Genomic DNA, 15,517 nt, shown 5'->3' with positions numbered 1-15,517 from the left:
GATATATTAAAGTCAGGTTTCCATTGTATGTACAATACTGTCAGACATTTAAAATTGTACAGGAGGAAAAGGCTGTATTACACGCGTTGGCCAGAGGGGGGCGCTAGAACTGCACCTTGCCATACTCCATGAACATATAATGATTAGCTGTATAACTATGAATACTTCATGCATGTAAATACATATAGTACACGTTTTTGTCTTTACATGAAGAATGCATATTAAATAATATATAACAACTTTAATTGGTGTTTCCTGTATTTTAACATCAATTTAAAGACTTGATGGGAGAAAAATGAATACGTCATCGCATACGTCACTGGTGGACGTTCATGAGGAGAGGCAAGTTGGAGCGTGAGCGTATGTGAGCGCGCGTCATGTGTGAGCGAGGATACTTGTTGGAAAAGGAAAGACAATATTTAGTTTTCTCCATGTGAGTATTTTTATTATTTCTCTTTAATACATTATATGTGTTATTATTTGATGAAACTATTTAAGCATTATTGTGACCATATCTTTAGTCACCATGTTTTCTACTGGCGCGTATTTACACTATACGTCACGTGTTCTTTAACAGACTTAATACTTTATTTAGCATTTAGGAAAGCGTACTTTAATATAGGTAATGACACTTCATGATGCATTTTTGAACCCAAATATAGTCAATCATATATCAATATTTATTTTTTGTTGTGCACAGTGAAGATGCATTTGAGTGATTTTTCAGTATTCGATTTAACGGTGATGTCATGTTTAAAGTGTTGATTGTGTATTACTGTTTTTAAAGTGTTAAGTGATACACTTATAAACTGTTAAAAAGAGGCGCAGATGAATGATCTGCTTGTCATGTGTTTCATGCAAAACTACAGTTATAATACAGTTATTAAGCTATATTGATTGTTGCATTGGATTATATTGCGAAATACACATTATGCATAAAAGTCTGCCTTTTAATATATATGTGCGTGTGTATGTATAAAAGTGTAGGTATATATATGTGTGTGTGTGTGTGTGTGTGCGCGCACTTCCTGCAAAAATAAACAACACAACTGGATATATATATATATGTGTATATATATATATATATATATATATATATATATATATATATATATATATATATATGTATATATATATATATATATATATATATATATATATATATATATATATATATATATATATATATATATATATATATATATGTAATTTATATGTATATATATGTAAATTATATATATATATACACATTTATATATATACACATATATATATATAAATTATATGCATATATATGTAAATTATATATATACTGTGTATACACACACACACACATATATATATATATACAGTATACACATATATATACACATATATATATATATATATATATATGTAAATTATATATATACTGTGTATACACACACACACACATATATATATATATATATACATATATATACATATATATATATATATACACACATATATATAAATATATATATATATATACACATATATATACACACACACACACACACACACACACACACACATATATATATATATATATATATATATATATATATATATATATATATATATATATATATATATATATATATATATATATAATTTTTACTGTAAATCAATCAATCGTGACACACTGTAAAAAAAAAAAAAACAGCAAAGATTTTACGTAAAAAAAACAAAAAAACTGTCAATACTTGCCAGAATTTTACTGTAAAAATAAAAGTGGTATTTTTTTCAATTGGAGTAATGCACTGTAAAAAAAACAACAAGTAAAAAGTCAGTAGATTTTGGTAAAATACTGTCAGCTCCATTGCCAGAAATTTGCCATAAAAATAACAGTAAAAAATGTTTTACTGTAAAATCTACAGATATTTTTTTTACAGAGCACAAATACTGATTGCAAAACTGAATTGTTGTTTTTTCACCTGTCACTACTTTGTTACTTTCAGCAGGCAAATATTCAACTTTTCAAATGCAACCTTTTAAATGGTAAAAAGAACAACACTCATAAGTGGAGAGATTATTTGACCAGTTATTCATTTTGACTGATTTATAACCAATTTATAATTGATTGGAGCCTTGATAAGCAGACCAGTCAACAGGGTACAGCAAAGATTTTGTCTTATACTTTTCCAGTTGATCATTAGGAAAGTCATTTACACCTAAGAAATCCCTTCTTGCCTGCGTTACCTCCACTCCACCATGCATGTTCGACTGATGTTTCCCTTTTGATCCCAATTAAACATCAACTACTGTAATAACCGGATGCAATAATAAGGAGTGCAATATTGGGATAGTGCAATACGGGAGGTGTGCAATACGGGGGGAGTGTAATGTGCGATCTCATGACTAACTGATATACCTGCACACTGTTCACTGTTCATTGTATTGTCGGATGAACTGTATGTATGTATGTATGTATGTATGTATGTATGTATGTATGTATGTATGCATGTATGTAAAGCGCTGTGTGTTGATGTCCAATACAAACTTCTCTTCGGAGACAATAAAGCTAATTACTATTATTGTTATTAAGTACATTTCCACGTCCAGCAAGAGTCACATGCATTTACGTACAAAAGTGTCAGTGGTTTAGTTATGCTGAGATGTACAGTGGACAGTCAAAGTAGAGGCACGTAAATAAGACCGCCCACAAAACGGTGCATCCTGAAGAGACGGTCAGAAAGCCGGTCTGCGAAACATAATATATGCAAAAAAATTGACCAAAGAACCACCATTACATGTTATATACACCACAAGGAAGTGTTTTAAATGAAGAAAAACTAATCATAATATGACCCCTTAAAGGCAGTGGTGCCCAGTGTATAATGTAAAGTATCACCTCGTTTATTGCGGATAATTGGTAACAGGCCTGACCATAGTAAACGCATTTCTGTGAAGTATGATTATTGTTATTTTTGTAATATTTTTTAATATATCCTGTCCAGCCACTCAGGCAAATCATATTGTTCATGTTGATGCTCATATCTGCTATACAAATTTGCTTTACACACACACATATACTGGTTATTATTTGGAATGGGGACCAAGTTTTTGATCATCACTTGTGGGGACCACCCTTTCTACAGGTTGTGGAGGCATAAAAAAAATGAGGTAAAATGTCCACTGCCCAGTTAGCTCATACACGTCTTTAAATCTCTGGATTGATGAAGTAATGTGCTGATCATTCTTACTGGGGACCCTGGGGAAAAAGAGTTAATATGGTTCATGGGGACCAAATTTCAATAATTTTGCATAATTCACACAAATTTGTACATGACTACTGAGGACCATTTAAAAAAAAGTTCCAATTAAATATGACATGATCCTCAGAATACAGCACTACAGCTGTCCTCTTATAGGAAGTTTCACCACTTAAATGTTAAAGCAAATCCTGCATCTTCTGTGACATTACTGAAAACTGCTATTTAGCAGTAATGAAGTTGTCTGCAACTCCAACTACCATATATAGAAGGATGGACAATTCTGAATGTGAATCATAATTTAAGGTAATAATGTTTTATAATCATGCTGTATGAAAATGTCATCCTAAGGAACATAAAAACAGATTTTTGGAAAAATATATTAGTTTTAACTAAGGATGGATACCATACAGAATCACAGTACTATTAATGCCAGGATATCAAATGTTTCACTTTTCACTTAGGCATCTTCAGAATGGATCTGACTATCATTTAAAAATGTTTCCCTTTAGGGGACCTGTTTTTTTGTCCCCATACCGTCAGTGGTCCCCTAAAGGTGACTGTGTAAACAGAGCGATGTCGCCATTAAGTAAGCATTGCCAGAACACACACGCACACACACACACACACACACACACACATACACACACACGCGCATACGCATATATATATATATCAGTGGCGGGCCGTGCGTTTCTCACCTAGGCCTTCAGTGATGTCCTACTTAGTCCGACTTCACCTCTCAAAATACCGTAATTTATGTCACCACATGGACATGGCTGGAGATACTGTACAGAAACCCACTTGCACACTACCGCGTATTGACCCCCCAGTGTACAAAACGGTCTATTTTTCCACGCATTTAACATTCAATAAACCCGCTTCAGCAATTAAAACATATCTTATGTGGTACTGTCAAAATTAAAAGAATTTAATGAAACATGAAACAATTAAGAAATAAAATATTTGAACTCACAATTTGGAGCACCCATTCGAGGACATATAAGCCATTGGTACCGCTCGTAGTCAGCAGTTGGTTGTAGTCGTTTGATTCGTGTGAAAGTCGCGGGCAAACCATTTCACCGCTGAAAATATATATATTCCTGTGTTGGCCGACCTCGTCTCACAAGATGTAGTTTCTCCTAAGTATCCTTCTTAATATACAGGTATATCTGCCACCTAATCAACCTTTTGCTCTCCTTCTTTGTGAGTACCGATGAGTTTTCTGTGGCTTTCTATGGCTCGCATGGCTCCGGTGCCACTTCCTGTTTTCACAACTTGTGATTGGATACTCACTTGGGACTCCCAAGTGAGTATCCAATCACAGCGTAAGGCCAGTTAGAAGGCCTTACTGACAACAACTCGTGATCTGATTGGCTATCGCAATTGTCTATCAACTCTATGTGTATATTCACTTACAATGCCCGGGCAGATTTGGTACAGCATGGCAACATAAGCTTGCTGAATTCTGATTGGATACAAACTCTAACCTAAAAACAACAGCACTGGAAGGAGCATAATATGACATGATGAGGATATGAATACTTTTATATATTTAGGGAAAGTCAATTAAAAAATACTTTTATTTTTAATTATGATCATGATTTCTGGTTATGTTAGGCCAGCAGAGAAGGCCTTGCTGGCTCTGACGGCACACCACTGGCGGGGATCGAACTAGGAACCCTCGGGTTGCTCGCACAGATGCTCTACCAAACTGGGCTATATATATATATATATATATATATATATATATATATACACTACCGTTCAAAAGTTTGGGGTCACATTGAAATGTCCTTATTTTTGAAGGAAAAGCACTGTACTTTTCAATGAAGATAACTTTAAACTAGTCTTAACTTTAAAGAAATACACTCTATACATTGCTAATGTGGTAAATGACTATTCTAGCTGCAAATGTCTGGTTTTTGGTGCAATATCTACATAGGTGTATAGAGGCCAATTTCCAGCAACTATCCCTCCAGTGTTCTAATGGTACAATGTGTTTGCTCATTGGCTCAGAAGGCTAATTGATGATTAGAAAACCCTTGTGCAATCATGTTCACACATCTGAAAACAGTTTAGCTCGTTACAGAAGCTACAAAACTGACCTTCCTTTGAGCAGATTGAGTTTCTGGAGCATCACATTTGTGGGGTCAATTAAATGCTCAAAATGGCCAGAAAAAGAGAACTTTCATCTGAAACTCGACAGTCTATTCTTGTTCTTAGAAATGAAGGCTATTCCACTAAATTGTTTGGGTGATCCCAAACTTTTGAACGGTAGTGTATATATATATATATATATACAGTCGTGGTCAAAAGTTTACATACACTTGTAAAGAACATAATGTCATGGCTGTCTTGAGTTTCCAATCATTTCTACAACTCTTATTTTTTTGTGATAGAGTGATTGGAGCACATACTTGTTGGTCAAAAAAACCATTCATGAATTTTGGTTCTTTTATGAATTTATTATGGGTCTACTGAAAATGTGAGCAAATCTGCTGGGTCAAAAGTATACATACAGCAATGTTAATATTTGGTTACATGTCCCTTGGCAAGTTTCACTGCAATAAGGCGCTTTTGTTAGCCATCCACAAGCTTCTGGTTGAATTTTTGACCACTCCTCTTGACAAAATTGGTGCAGTTCAGCATTGTCCACACGTTTAAGTCAGGACTTTGGGAAGGCCCTTCTAAAATCTTAATTCTAGCCTGATTTAGCCATTCCTTTACCACTTTTAACGTGGGTTTGGGGTCATTGTCCTGTTGGAACACCCAACTGCGCCCAAGACCCAACCTCCGGGCTGATGATTTTAGGTTGTCCTGAAGAATTTTTCATTGTCCCATTTACTCTCTGTAAAGCACCAATTCCATTGGCAGCAAAACAGGCCCAGAGCATAATACTACCACTACCATGCTTGACGGTAGGAGGGGGGGGGGGGGGGTTACCCACATATGCGGTCCTCTCCAAGGTTTCTCATAGTCATTCACATTGACGTCCCACTGGGGTGAGTTTTCCTTGCCCGTATGTGGGCTCTGTACCGAGGATGTCGTTGTGGCTTGTACAGCCCTTTGAGACACTTGTGATTTAGGGCTATATAAATAAACATTGATTGATTGATTGATTGATTGATTGATAGTGTTCCTGGGATTAAAGGCCTCACCTTTTCTCCTCCAAACATATTGCTGGGTATTTTGGCCAAACAGCTCAATTTTTGTGTCATCTCACATCACATGGACTAAGATAAGACTTTCTGGAGGAAAGTTCTGTGGCCTTCCCAAAAGTCCTGACTTAAACGCGTGGACAATGCTGAAGAAACAAGTCTACTTTTGAATATTTGTACTTCATATTTGCACCATTCTCTTTTACAAACTGCAACTTGACTCAAATACTCTGTCTTGAAGACAAGCTCCCCCACCTCCACTTTTTTTCTTATAAAATTTGAAATTAATATAATTATATTCTTTGTTTAAGTAGAAGGAAACTGGCCTGGCAGTATTATGAACATGACAAATAAACAGCTTGATTTACAGAAGTGGGTAGAGGAGCCAACAATTTTACTCAAGTAAGAGCACCATTACTAATTGCTGGCTTGCAATCATGTGACCAAGAGGCACTTCCGGGTTTCAGGCGGTGGTCTGGAGTCCCATTGGGCTACTGTTTGTGTACCTGCATCAGTGCATATTTGGGCGTATTTTCAAAGGTTTAGAGGCAAATATATAAGAGATAATAAAAAAAATCTTTAAAATGGGATGGAGTGGACTTATACACTCTTAAGAAAAATAAACCAATCATCATCACCGAGATGTTACTGCTCGCTAGGAGGCACATCATGTATTTACATCTGGAAGGGTCTAAAAATTTAGCATTAATCGGTGAAAGACACAGTTGGACTTATTTGTGCATCGCAAAGTAACGTATTTGATTAAGTGCTGTGCTGCTGGGATCGTGACGCTAATGAGAAAAAGGATACGTTTGTTTGCAGATGATTTTATGGTGTGAAATTCATATTTTGTCTCATTATTTAGCTATAAATGTCCCTGTTGTTCAGCAATGTTTACTCGCGATATCAAGATTAAGTACACTACCGTTCAAAAGTTTGGGGTCACATTGAAATGTCCTTATTTTTGAAGGAAAAGCACTGTACTTTTCAAAAAAGATAACTTTAAACTAGTCTTAACTTTAAAGAAATACACTCTGTACATTGCTAATGTGGTAAATGACTATTCTAGCTGCAAATGTCTGGTTTTTGGTGCAATATCTACATAGGTGTATAGAGGCCCATTTCCAGTAACTATCACTCCAGTGTTCTAATGGTACAATGTGTTTGCTCATTGGCTCAGAAGGCTAATTGATGATTAGAAAACCCTTGTGCAATCATGTTCACACATCTGAAAACAGTTTAGCTCATTACAGAAGCTACAAAACTGACCTTCCTTTGAGCAGATTGAGTTTCTGAAGCATCACATTTGTGGGGTCAATTAAACGCTCAAAATGGCCAGAAAAAGGGAACTTTCATCTGAAACTCAACAGTCTATTCTTGTTCTTAGAAATGAAGGCTATTCCACAAAATTGTTTGGGTGACCCCAAACTTTTTAACGGTAGTGTATATGCTGTTGAGCCTACGAGAGATTTGTTCATCTAGTTAATTAATACTATTAAGGATATCTTCTTGATGCTAACAAATATAACCAAAGACGCTATAATGTGATCGTCCGTGTCGAATTAAGCACTTTCCTGCACAACAACCAAAACTAAGCTTTTAGTTTCTGTTATGAAAATGGACAATAAAAATACAGTGGATTGGACCAACAATCACAATATTTATTACTAGGACTTAACATGACGTTACTTTCTTCGTACAATCAGGTCTTCGTAGTTATATTTAGGCATAGCAACCCAAAAAGAACACAAACTAATGCGATCTTTTGTCCTTTTGTTACGTTTAGTTCTGCTATCAAACACTACTAATATAGTAGAGAATAACTCAATTGCAACACAGAAAGTTTCTCAAACAAATCAAATGTTCAAACAAACATTTTACAAAGTAATTGCTGCAGACACAAACATGGTCTGATTGTATTCCACAAGATGATGAAAGTGATATTTTTAAGAGTAATTTCTTTAGACGCACTTTCGGTGTTTCCTGACTTAATTAACTTTATGATCCACTCTATGAAAGCTCTTTCCTATCCCTGTATTTGAACGATTGTAACACCCATGAACAGAACAGCAATACAGCAATTTCTGCTCAAACTCTACACTCACTCTCACTTGTTTTAATGCTACGCTCAAGCTGCTTGACCATTGTGTGGGTTAAGCCGCCAAGAAGGAAAACGGATATGACGTCATATGCAACTCAGCAATTGTATGTAATAGTAGAAGTAGTATAGTAAAATGACTCCAGAAAAAAAGTTATCAAAGTTATCAAAATAATTACTTGAGTGAGTATACGTAAAGTACTGAGTAACTAGTAAATGACATCTTATTTATTTAGTAGACATTTTTAAATGGTACTTGTATTACGATTGTGGTTTTAGTGTGTGTGTGTGTGTGTGTGTGTGTGTGTGTGTGTGTGTGTGTGTGTGTGTGTGTGTGTGTGTGTGTGTGTGTGTGTGTGTGTGTGTGTGTGTGTGTGTGTGTGTGTGTGTGTGTGTGTGTGTGTGTGTGTGTGTGTGTGTGTGTGTGTGAGTGTTGTTGTATTTCTACCCTTCTTGAGACATCAACAAGGAAAAGTACCTTCCATATGAAGACCTGTGAACAAGTTAGGACCAAAATCATGGTCCCAATAAGGAAAACCATTGCATCTGATAGAGAATGTCTCATTTGCACCCCTGGTGGTGAAATATATCAAAATTAGGGTGGTCCCAAAAAGGAGGGATTTTTCAAATTGACTGTGTGTCGGTTTTAAAAGTGCTACCCCTCTGGTCAACATATGAAATAACAAGTGTGTGTCAAAATATGAAGTGCTCCCCCTCCGGCCAACATATGTAATAACAAGTATGTGTACGAAATTGAAATGCGCCCCCTTTGGCCAAAATTTGTTTAAAAAAACAAAACCTAAAATATGTATAGAGAGACATACTGTAATAACTTGAAGTAAATAATGAAGATTAAAAACCAATTACAAACAAAACAAAAAAACACCCAAAAAACCAACTAAAAGCTTACCTTTTTTATATTTGCATAGAAGTGTGTACTTTGTGAACACCTGTAGTTTGAACAGTCTCTTAAACTGAATCATATTGGTTCTTTGTTTGATTTCTTTACTTAATCCATTCCATAATGTATTTCCACATACAGATATACTAAAGGTTTTAAGTGTTGTACGAGCATACAAATGTTTTAATTTGGATTTTCCTCTAAGGTTATATGTCTCCTCTTTTGTTGAGAAAAATGGTTGTACATTCTTGGGTAGCAGGTTATGGTTTGCTTTATACATCATTTTAGCTGTTTGCAAATGCACCAAATCTTTGAATTTCAATATGTGTGATTCAATACATAAAGGGTTTGTATGTTCTCTATATTCAACATTATGTATTATTCTAATTGATCTTTTTTGTAACACCGTTAGTGAATGAAGCGTACATTTGTAGTTGTTTCCCCATATTTCTGCACAATAACTCAGATATGCTGTAAACTGACTTTTATTTATGTTTATTTACGAGTTAGAATGCATAAAAACGCATACGTCGTCATGTCTTTCATTATGATCAGGAATAATAGGCAAAATTCCAAAAAGAATGATTTAATACAGAGTGGCATTATGGTGTTTCCATCCCCATCTCAATGGAAGTTTCAGGTATCTCAAGCAATCAAACTTCCAAACTTCAAGTGAAATATGATGTTTGACATTGCAGGGGCGCTGGACTTATTCCAGCCTCAGAAGCACATAGGAGCAAAAGTACTTAAATCGATGGAAGAATACGCGGAAGGCCAGATTTGACAGGAAACACCCACGTTTAAAGGCTCGCTCCACCCAAAGTACGTAACTTGGATGAAGGCGTGCAATGACAGACTAAAGTCGAGGGGGACAATGCTGTGCAATCAGAACCTGCGCAGTTGCGCAGCTTTTTTCACTTAAGTGCATGTGAGAATAGGGCACCAAGTAATTAACTCATACGAGTAGAAACCGGCGGGCGGGCCGTGCATTTCCCACCTAGGCCTTCAGTGATGTCCGACTTCAATGATTACCTCTCCAAATACCATAATTGATACCACCACATGACCATTGCTGGAGAAATACTATGCAGAAACACATTTACGCACTACTGAGCATTGAATCACATCAACAGTATATAAAACGGGTTATTTTCTGGCGGATTTAAAAATCAATTAAAGGCCTACTGAAATAAAATTTTCTTATTTAAACGGGGATAGCAGGTCCATTCTACGTGTCATACTTGATCATTTCGCGATATTGCCATATTTTTGCTGAAAGGATTTAGTAGAGAACATCGACGATAAAGTTCACAACTTTTGGTCGCTGTTAAAAAAGCCTTGCCTGTACCGGAAGTAGCGTGACGTCACAGGTTGTGGAGCGGCTCACATTGTTCACAATCATGGCCACCAGCAGCGAGAGCGATTTGGACCGAGAAAGCGACGATTACCCCATTAATTTGAGCGAGGATGAAAGATTCGTGGATGAGGAAAGTGAGAGTGAAGGATTAGAGGGCAGTGGAAGCGATTCAGATAGGGAAGATGCTGTGAGAGGCGGGTGGGACCTGATATTCAGCTGGGAATGACTAAAACAGTAAATAAACACAAGACATATATATACTCTATTAGCCACAACACAACCAGGCTTATATTTAATATGCCACAAATTAATCCGCATAACAAACACCTCCCCCATCCCGTCCATATAACCCACCAATGCAAACACCCATACAACACACTCAATCCCACAGCCCAAAGTACCGTTCACCTCCGTAAAGTTCATACAGCACATATATTTCCCCAAAGTTACGTACGTGACATGCACATAGCGGCACGCACGTACGGGCAAGCGATCAAATGTTTGGAAGCCAAAGCTGCGTACTCACGGTAGCGCGTCTGCTATCCAACTCAAAGTCCTCCTGGTTGTGTTGCTGCATCCGACCGCTAATACACCGCTTCCCACCTACAGCTTTCTTCTTTGCTGTCTTCATTGTTCATTAAACAAATTGCAAAAGATTCACCAACACAGATGTCCAGAATACTGTGGAATTTTGCGATGAAAACAGACGACTTAATAGCTGGCCACAATGGTGTCCCAATATGTCCGCTACAATCCGTGACGTCACACGCAAACGTTTTCAGCAGAATATTTTGAGGGAAATTTACAATTGCACTTTACTAATCTAACCCGGCCGTATTGGCATGTGTTGCAATGTTAAGATTTCATCATTGATATCTAAACTATCAGACTGCGTGGTCGGTTGTAGTGGGTTTCAGTAGGCCTTTAAAACGCATCAGCAATTAAAACATATCTTATGTGGTACTGTCAACATTAAGATTGCAAAAAACATTAAAAGTGAAAAAATACAATATTCGAACTCACAATTTATAGCACCTATTTGACGCCGTATAAGCCAGTGGTACCCCTCGTCGGCTTATTCGAGTGGAAATGGAGAGCATTTCCCCATTCCATCGCCAGACAAGCTGAGCTAGCTTCCGGGGTTGGCCGACATCGTCTCACAAGATGTAGTTTCTCTTTAAATATCCTTCTTGAAAATGGCCATGCAAACATATATCTGCCACCTAATCAACGTAGTGTTCTCCTTCTCTGCTATCCCGGTCTGGCTACGGCGCTTCCTGTTAAATTGAAACTTGTGAATGGATACTCACTTTGGAGTGACAAGTGAGTATCCAATCCCAGTCTCGTTAACATCAGGCCACTTAGATAGGCTACTGTCAACAACTCGTGATCTGATTGGCTATCGCAACTATCTATCAACTCTATGTGTTCTCAAATTCATCCGCTAACGGTCCTGGTGAGTATCCAATCACAGGACGCGTAAACGTCACGTTCAACGTGAGGCCATCCCAAAGGCTTTACAACTCGTGATTTGATCGGCTATCGCAACTGTCTATCAACTGTATGTCCCCGTTCACTTACAGGGCACGGACGCCCGCATTGTTGATTCTGAAGGCCTCGGGCAGATTACGTACAGCATGGCAACATAAGATAGCGGAATTCTGATTGGATACTAACTAAATCTAAAAACAACAGCACTGGAACGAGCATAACATGACATGAAGAGAATACTTTTAGATATTTAGGGAAAGTAAATAAAAAAAATTATTGTATCTTTAATTATGATCATGATTTCTGGTTATGTTAGGCCAGCAGAGAAGGCCTTGCTGGCCACCACTGGTAGTAACGTCTCATAGTACTGTCAGTGATGTTAACAGATGTACAGTATTTACAAACGTTCGTACTTCTGATGTCAATTTACTTGTGTGTTTCCTGTGTTTTCCCACCAGGATTCTTCGTCTTCTGTTTCTCTCTTCTTATTCTTCACTGACATCAGTGGAATGTTTCAATCTCTCTCGATATTGAGGTTAATCTGATTATGAAGATTACCTCTGAGAGACGCCCTCATCAATGACGACTAAGATGGATACTCCTTTCTACCATGACGACTCGCCCGCCGTCTCCGGTTTCAGCCACTTTGCAGAATACGAGCTTTATGCCGGAAACAAGATGCTGATGAGCAAAAAGGCCATGTCCTCAGCGGGTAGCCATCATTTCCCCGGTGGAGGCAGTAGTGTGGCCGGAGGAAGGGCGACAAACCCCAACAACATTGGACTTGACAACAGCTCCTTAATGATGTCATCATCCGCCGACATGAGCCAATTGAAGCTGGCCTCACCCGAACTGGAGCATTTGATTATTCAGTCCAACCAAGGCCTGGTCACCACCAGCCCGGTGTCCACCTCCACCCATCCTTTCATCTACCGCGGCCAGGCCACTAATGAGCAAGAAGGCTTTGCTGACGGTTTCGTCAAAGCCCTCGCAGACCTTCATAAGCAGAACCAGCTGGTCGGATGTCCCATGTCCCCGTCTTCCTCCTCCAACGTCTCCCTGCAGGTGTCCTACCAGAGGAACTTAATGACCAGCGGTGACATCCCCATCTACACCAACCTCAGCAGCTACAGCCACGGACAGATGGCGTTCTCCAGCGGGCAGATGGCATACAGGGGTGTTTCGGACCATAACGGCACTCAAACACACACTCGAATTCCGGATGCTCCTCAGACGGTCCCTGAGGTTCCCCATCCATCCGGAGACCCGACGTCCCCGCCTTGCCTCTCGCCCATGGACCTAGAGACACAAGAGAGGATCAAAGCAGAGCGCAAAAAGCTCCGCAATCGCATCGCGGCGTCTAAATGCCGTAAGCGCAAACTGGAGCGGATCTCACGGCTGGAGGAGAAGGTGAAGATCCTGAAGAGTCAGAACTCAGATTTGGCTTCCACTGCCTCTGTTTTGCGGGAGCAGGTCACTCAGCTGAAACAGAAGGTCATGAGTCATGTCACCAGCGGTTGCCAGATTGCTGTCAACTCTGCCACGAAATCTGGAGGAGGGGGCAGCGTTGGAAGCAGGGACTGCTGAGGAGACCAGAAAATCAGATTACATTTTTTACAACGTTGGCCGATTTGCAATCAACTAAGGCTTGTTTTTTCTAAGAGGGGCGGAGCTTAACAGGAGACTTCCTGGACATGAACAAAGTTAACGGATTCTGACACAAGTTCGAAACACTTTAAGGAGCTCAGCTATTATTTATTTGAACTATTTTTGCATCTTCAATAGGGCTGGTTAAAACTGGGAATTTTGGTATCATTCTGGTACATAAATACAGGACTAGTAACGCCGATACTGATACTTTTGACTTGAAATGTCATAATCATTGAATTACATGTGGATTTGCTTCTAGTTAGTTGATAATGAGAACACAGGAAAACTATATTATCCAAAGAAAAATGTTTTTGATCTTTGATTTTTTTTTTTTTTTTAAGATTTATTTAGGATTTTACATTTTTACAACACATATACAGCAGTATACACTGAAATGTTGGCAATGTAAATGTCCACAAAACACCACAAACAGGGGGAAAGAGACAACAAGAAGACACATTTCAATAAGACTAAACTTAACAGTCAGTGGAGAAAAAAAAAGTATATATATATGCATAAATACATACACACACACCCACGTACACAAATACAGTAAAGTGTTATGAAAAATAAAACCAAGGATACGCATATATGTATACATACATACACACACACATATACAGTCATGGTCTAAAGTTTACATACACTTTTTAAAGATCATAATGTCATGGCCGTCTTGAGGTTCCAATAATATGAAACAAAAATTGAGCTGTTTGGCCACAATACCCAGCAATATGTTTGGAGGAGAAAAGGTGAGGCCTTTAATCCCAGGAACACCATCCCTATCGTCTAGCATGGTGGTGGTAGTATTTTGCTCTGGGCCTGTTTTGCTGCCAATGGAACTAGTGCTTTACAGAGTGTAAATGGGATATGAAAAAGGAGGATTACCTCCAAATTATTCAGGACAACCTAAAATCATCAGCCCGGAGGTTGGGTCTTGGGCACAGTTGGGTGTTCCAAGAGGACAATAACCCCAAACACATGTCAAAAGCATACTTGCCAACCCTCCCGATTTTTCCGGGAGACTCCCGAATTTCAGTGCCCCTCCCGAAAATCTCCCAGGGCAACCATTCTCCCGAATTTTCACCCGGACAACAATATTGAGGGCGTGCCTTGATGGCACTGCCTTTAGCGTCCTCTACAACCTGTCGTCGCGTCCGCTTTTTCTCCATACAAAACAGTCACATGTTGTATGCGGCTTCTACAGACTCACGTAAGTGACTGCAAGACATACTTGATCAACAGCCATACAGGTCACACTGAGGGTGACCGTATAAACAACTTTAACACTGTTACAAATATGCGCCACACTGTGAACCCACACCAAACAAAAATGACAAACACATTTCGGGAGAACCTCTGCACCGTAACACAACATAAACACAACAGAACAAATACCCAGAACCCCTTGCAGCCCTAACTCTTCCGGGATGCTACAATATACACGCCTGCTACCACCAAACCCTGCTCCCCCCCACCCACCCCCCATCTCCCGAATTCAAAGGTCTCAAGGTTGGCAAGTATGGTCAAAAGTGGCAAAGGAATGGCTTAATCAGGCTAGAATTAACGTTTTGGAATGGCCTTCCCAAAGTCCTGACTTAAACGTGTGGACAATGCTGGAGA

The 15,517-nt window shown here is 38.4% G+C and overlaps 1 protein-coding gene across 1 annotated transcript; it reads left to right on the top strand.

Annotated features, from left to right (window-relative positions):
- The first annotated feature begins 335 nt into the window (after nt 1–335).
- june (JunE proto-oncogene, AP-1 transcription factor subunit) lies at nt 336–14,379 on the top strand. The gene is made up of 2 exons (XM_062032051.1): nt 336–433; nt 12,703–14,379. Exon 2 carries the CDS (start codon nt 12,824–12,826, stop codon nt 13,829–13,831), a length of 1,008 nt encoding a protein of 335 aa, XP_061888035.1. The 5' UTR covers nt 336–433; nt 12,703–12,823; the 3' UTR covers nt 13,832–14,379.
- Nucleotides 14,380–15,517: the final 1,138 nt, after the last annotated feature.

Source organism: Entelurus aequoreus, linkage group LG21, assembly GCF_033978785.1.
Source record: "Entelurus aequoreus isolate RoL-2023_Sb linkage group LG21, RoL_Eaeq_v1.1, whole genome shotgun sequence".
NCBI classification, from domain to species: domain Eukaryota; kingdom Metazoa; phylum Chordata; class Actinopteri; order Syngnathiformes; family Syngnathidae; genus Entelurus; species Entelurus aequoreus.
This window is presented reverse-complemented; position numbering and strand designations above follow the sequence as displayed.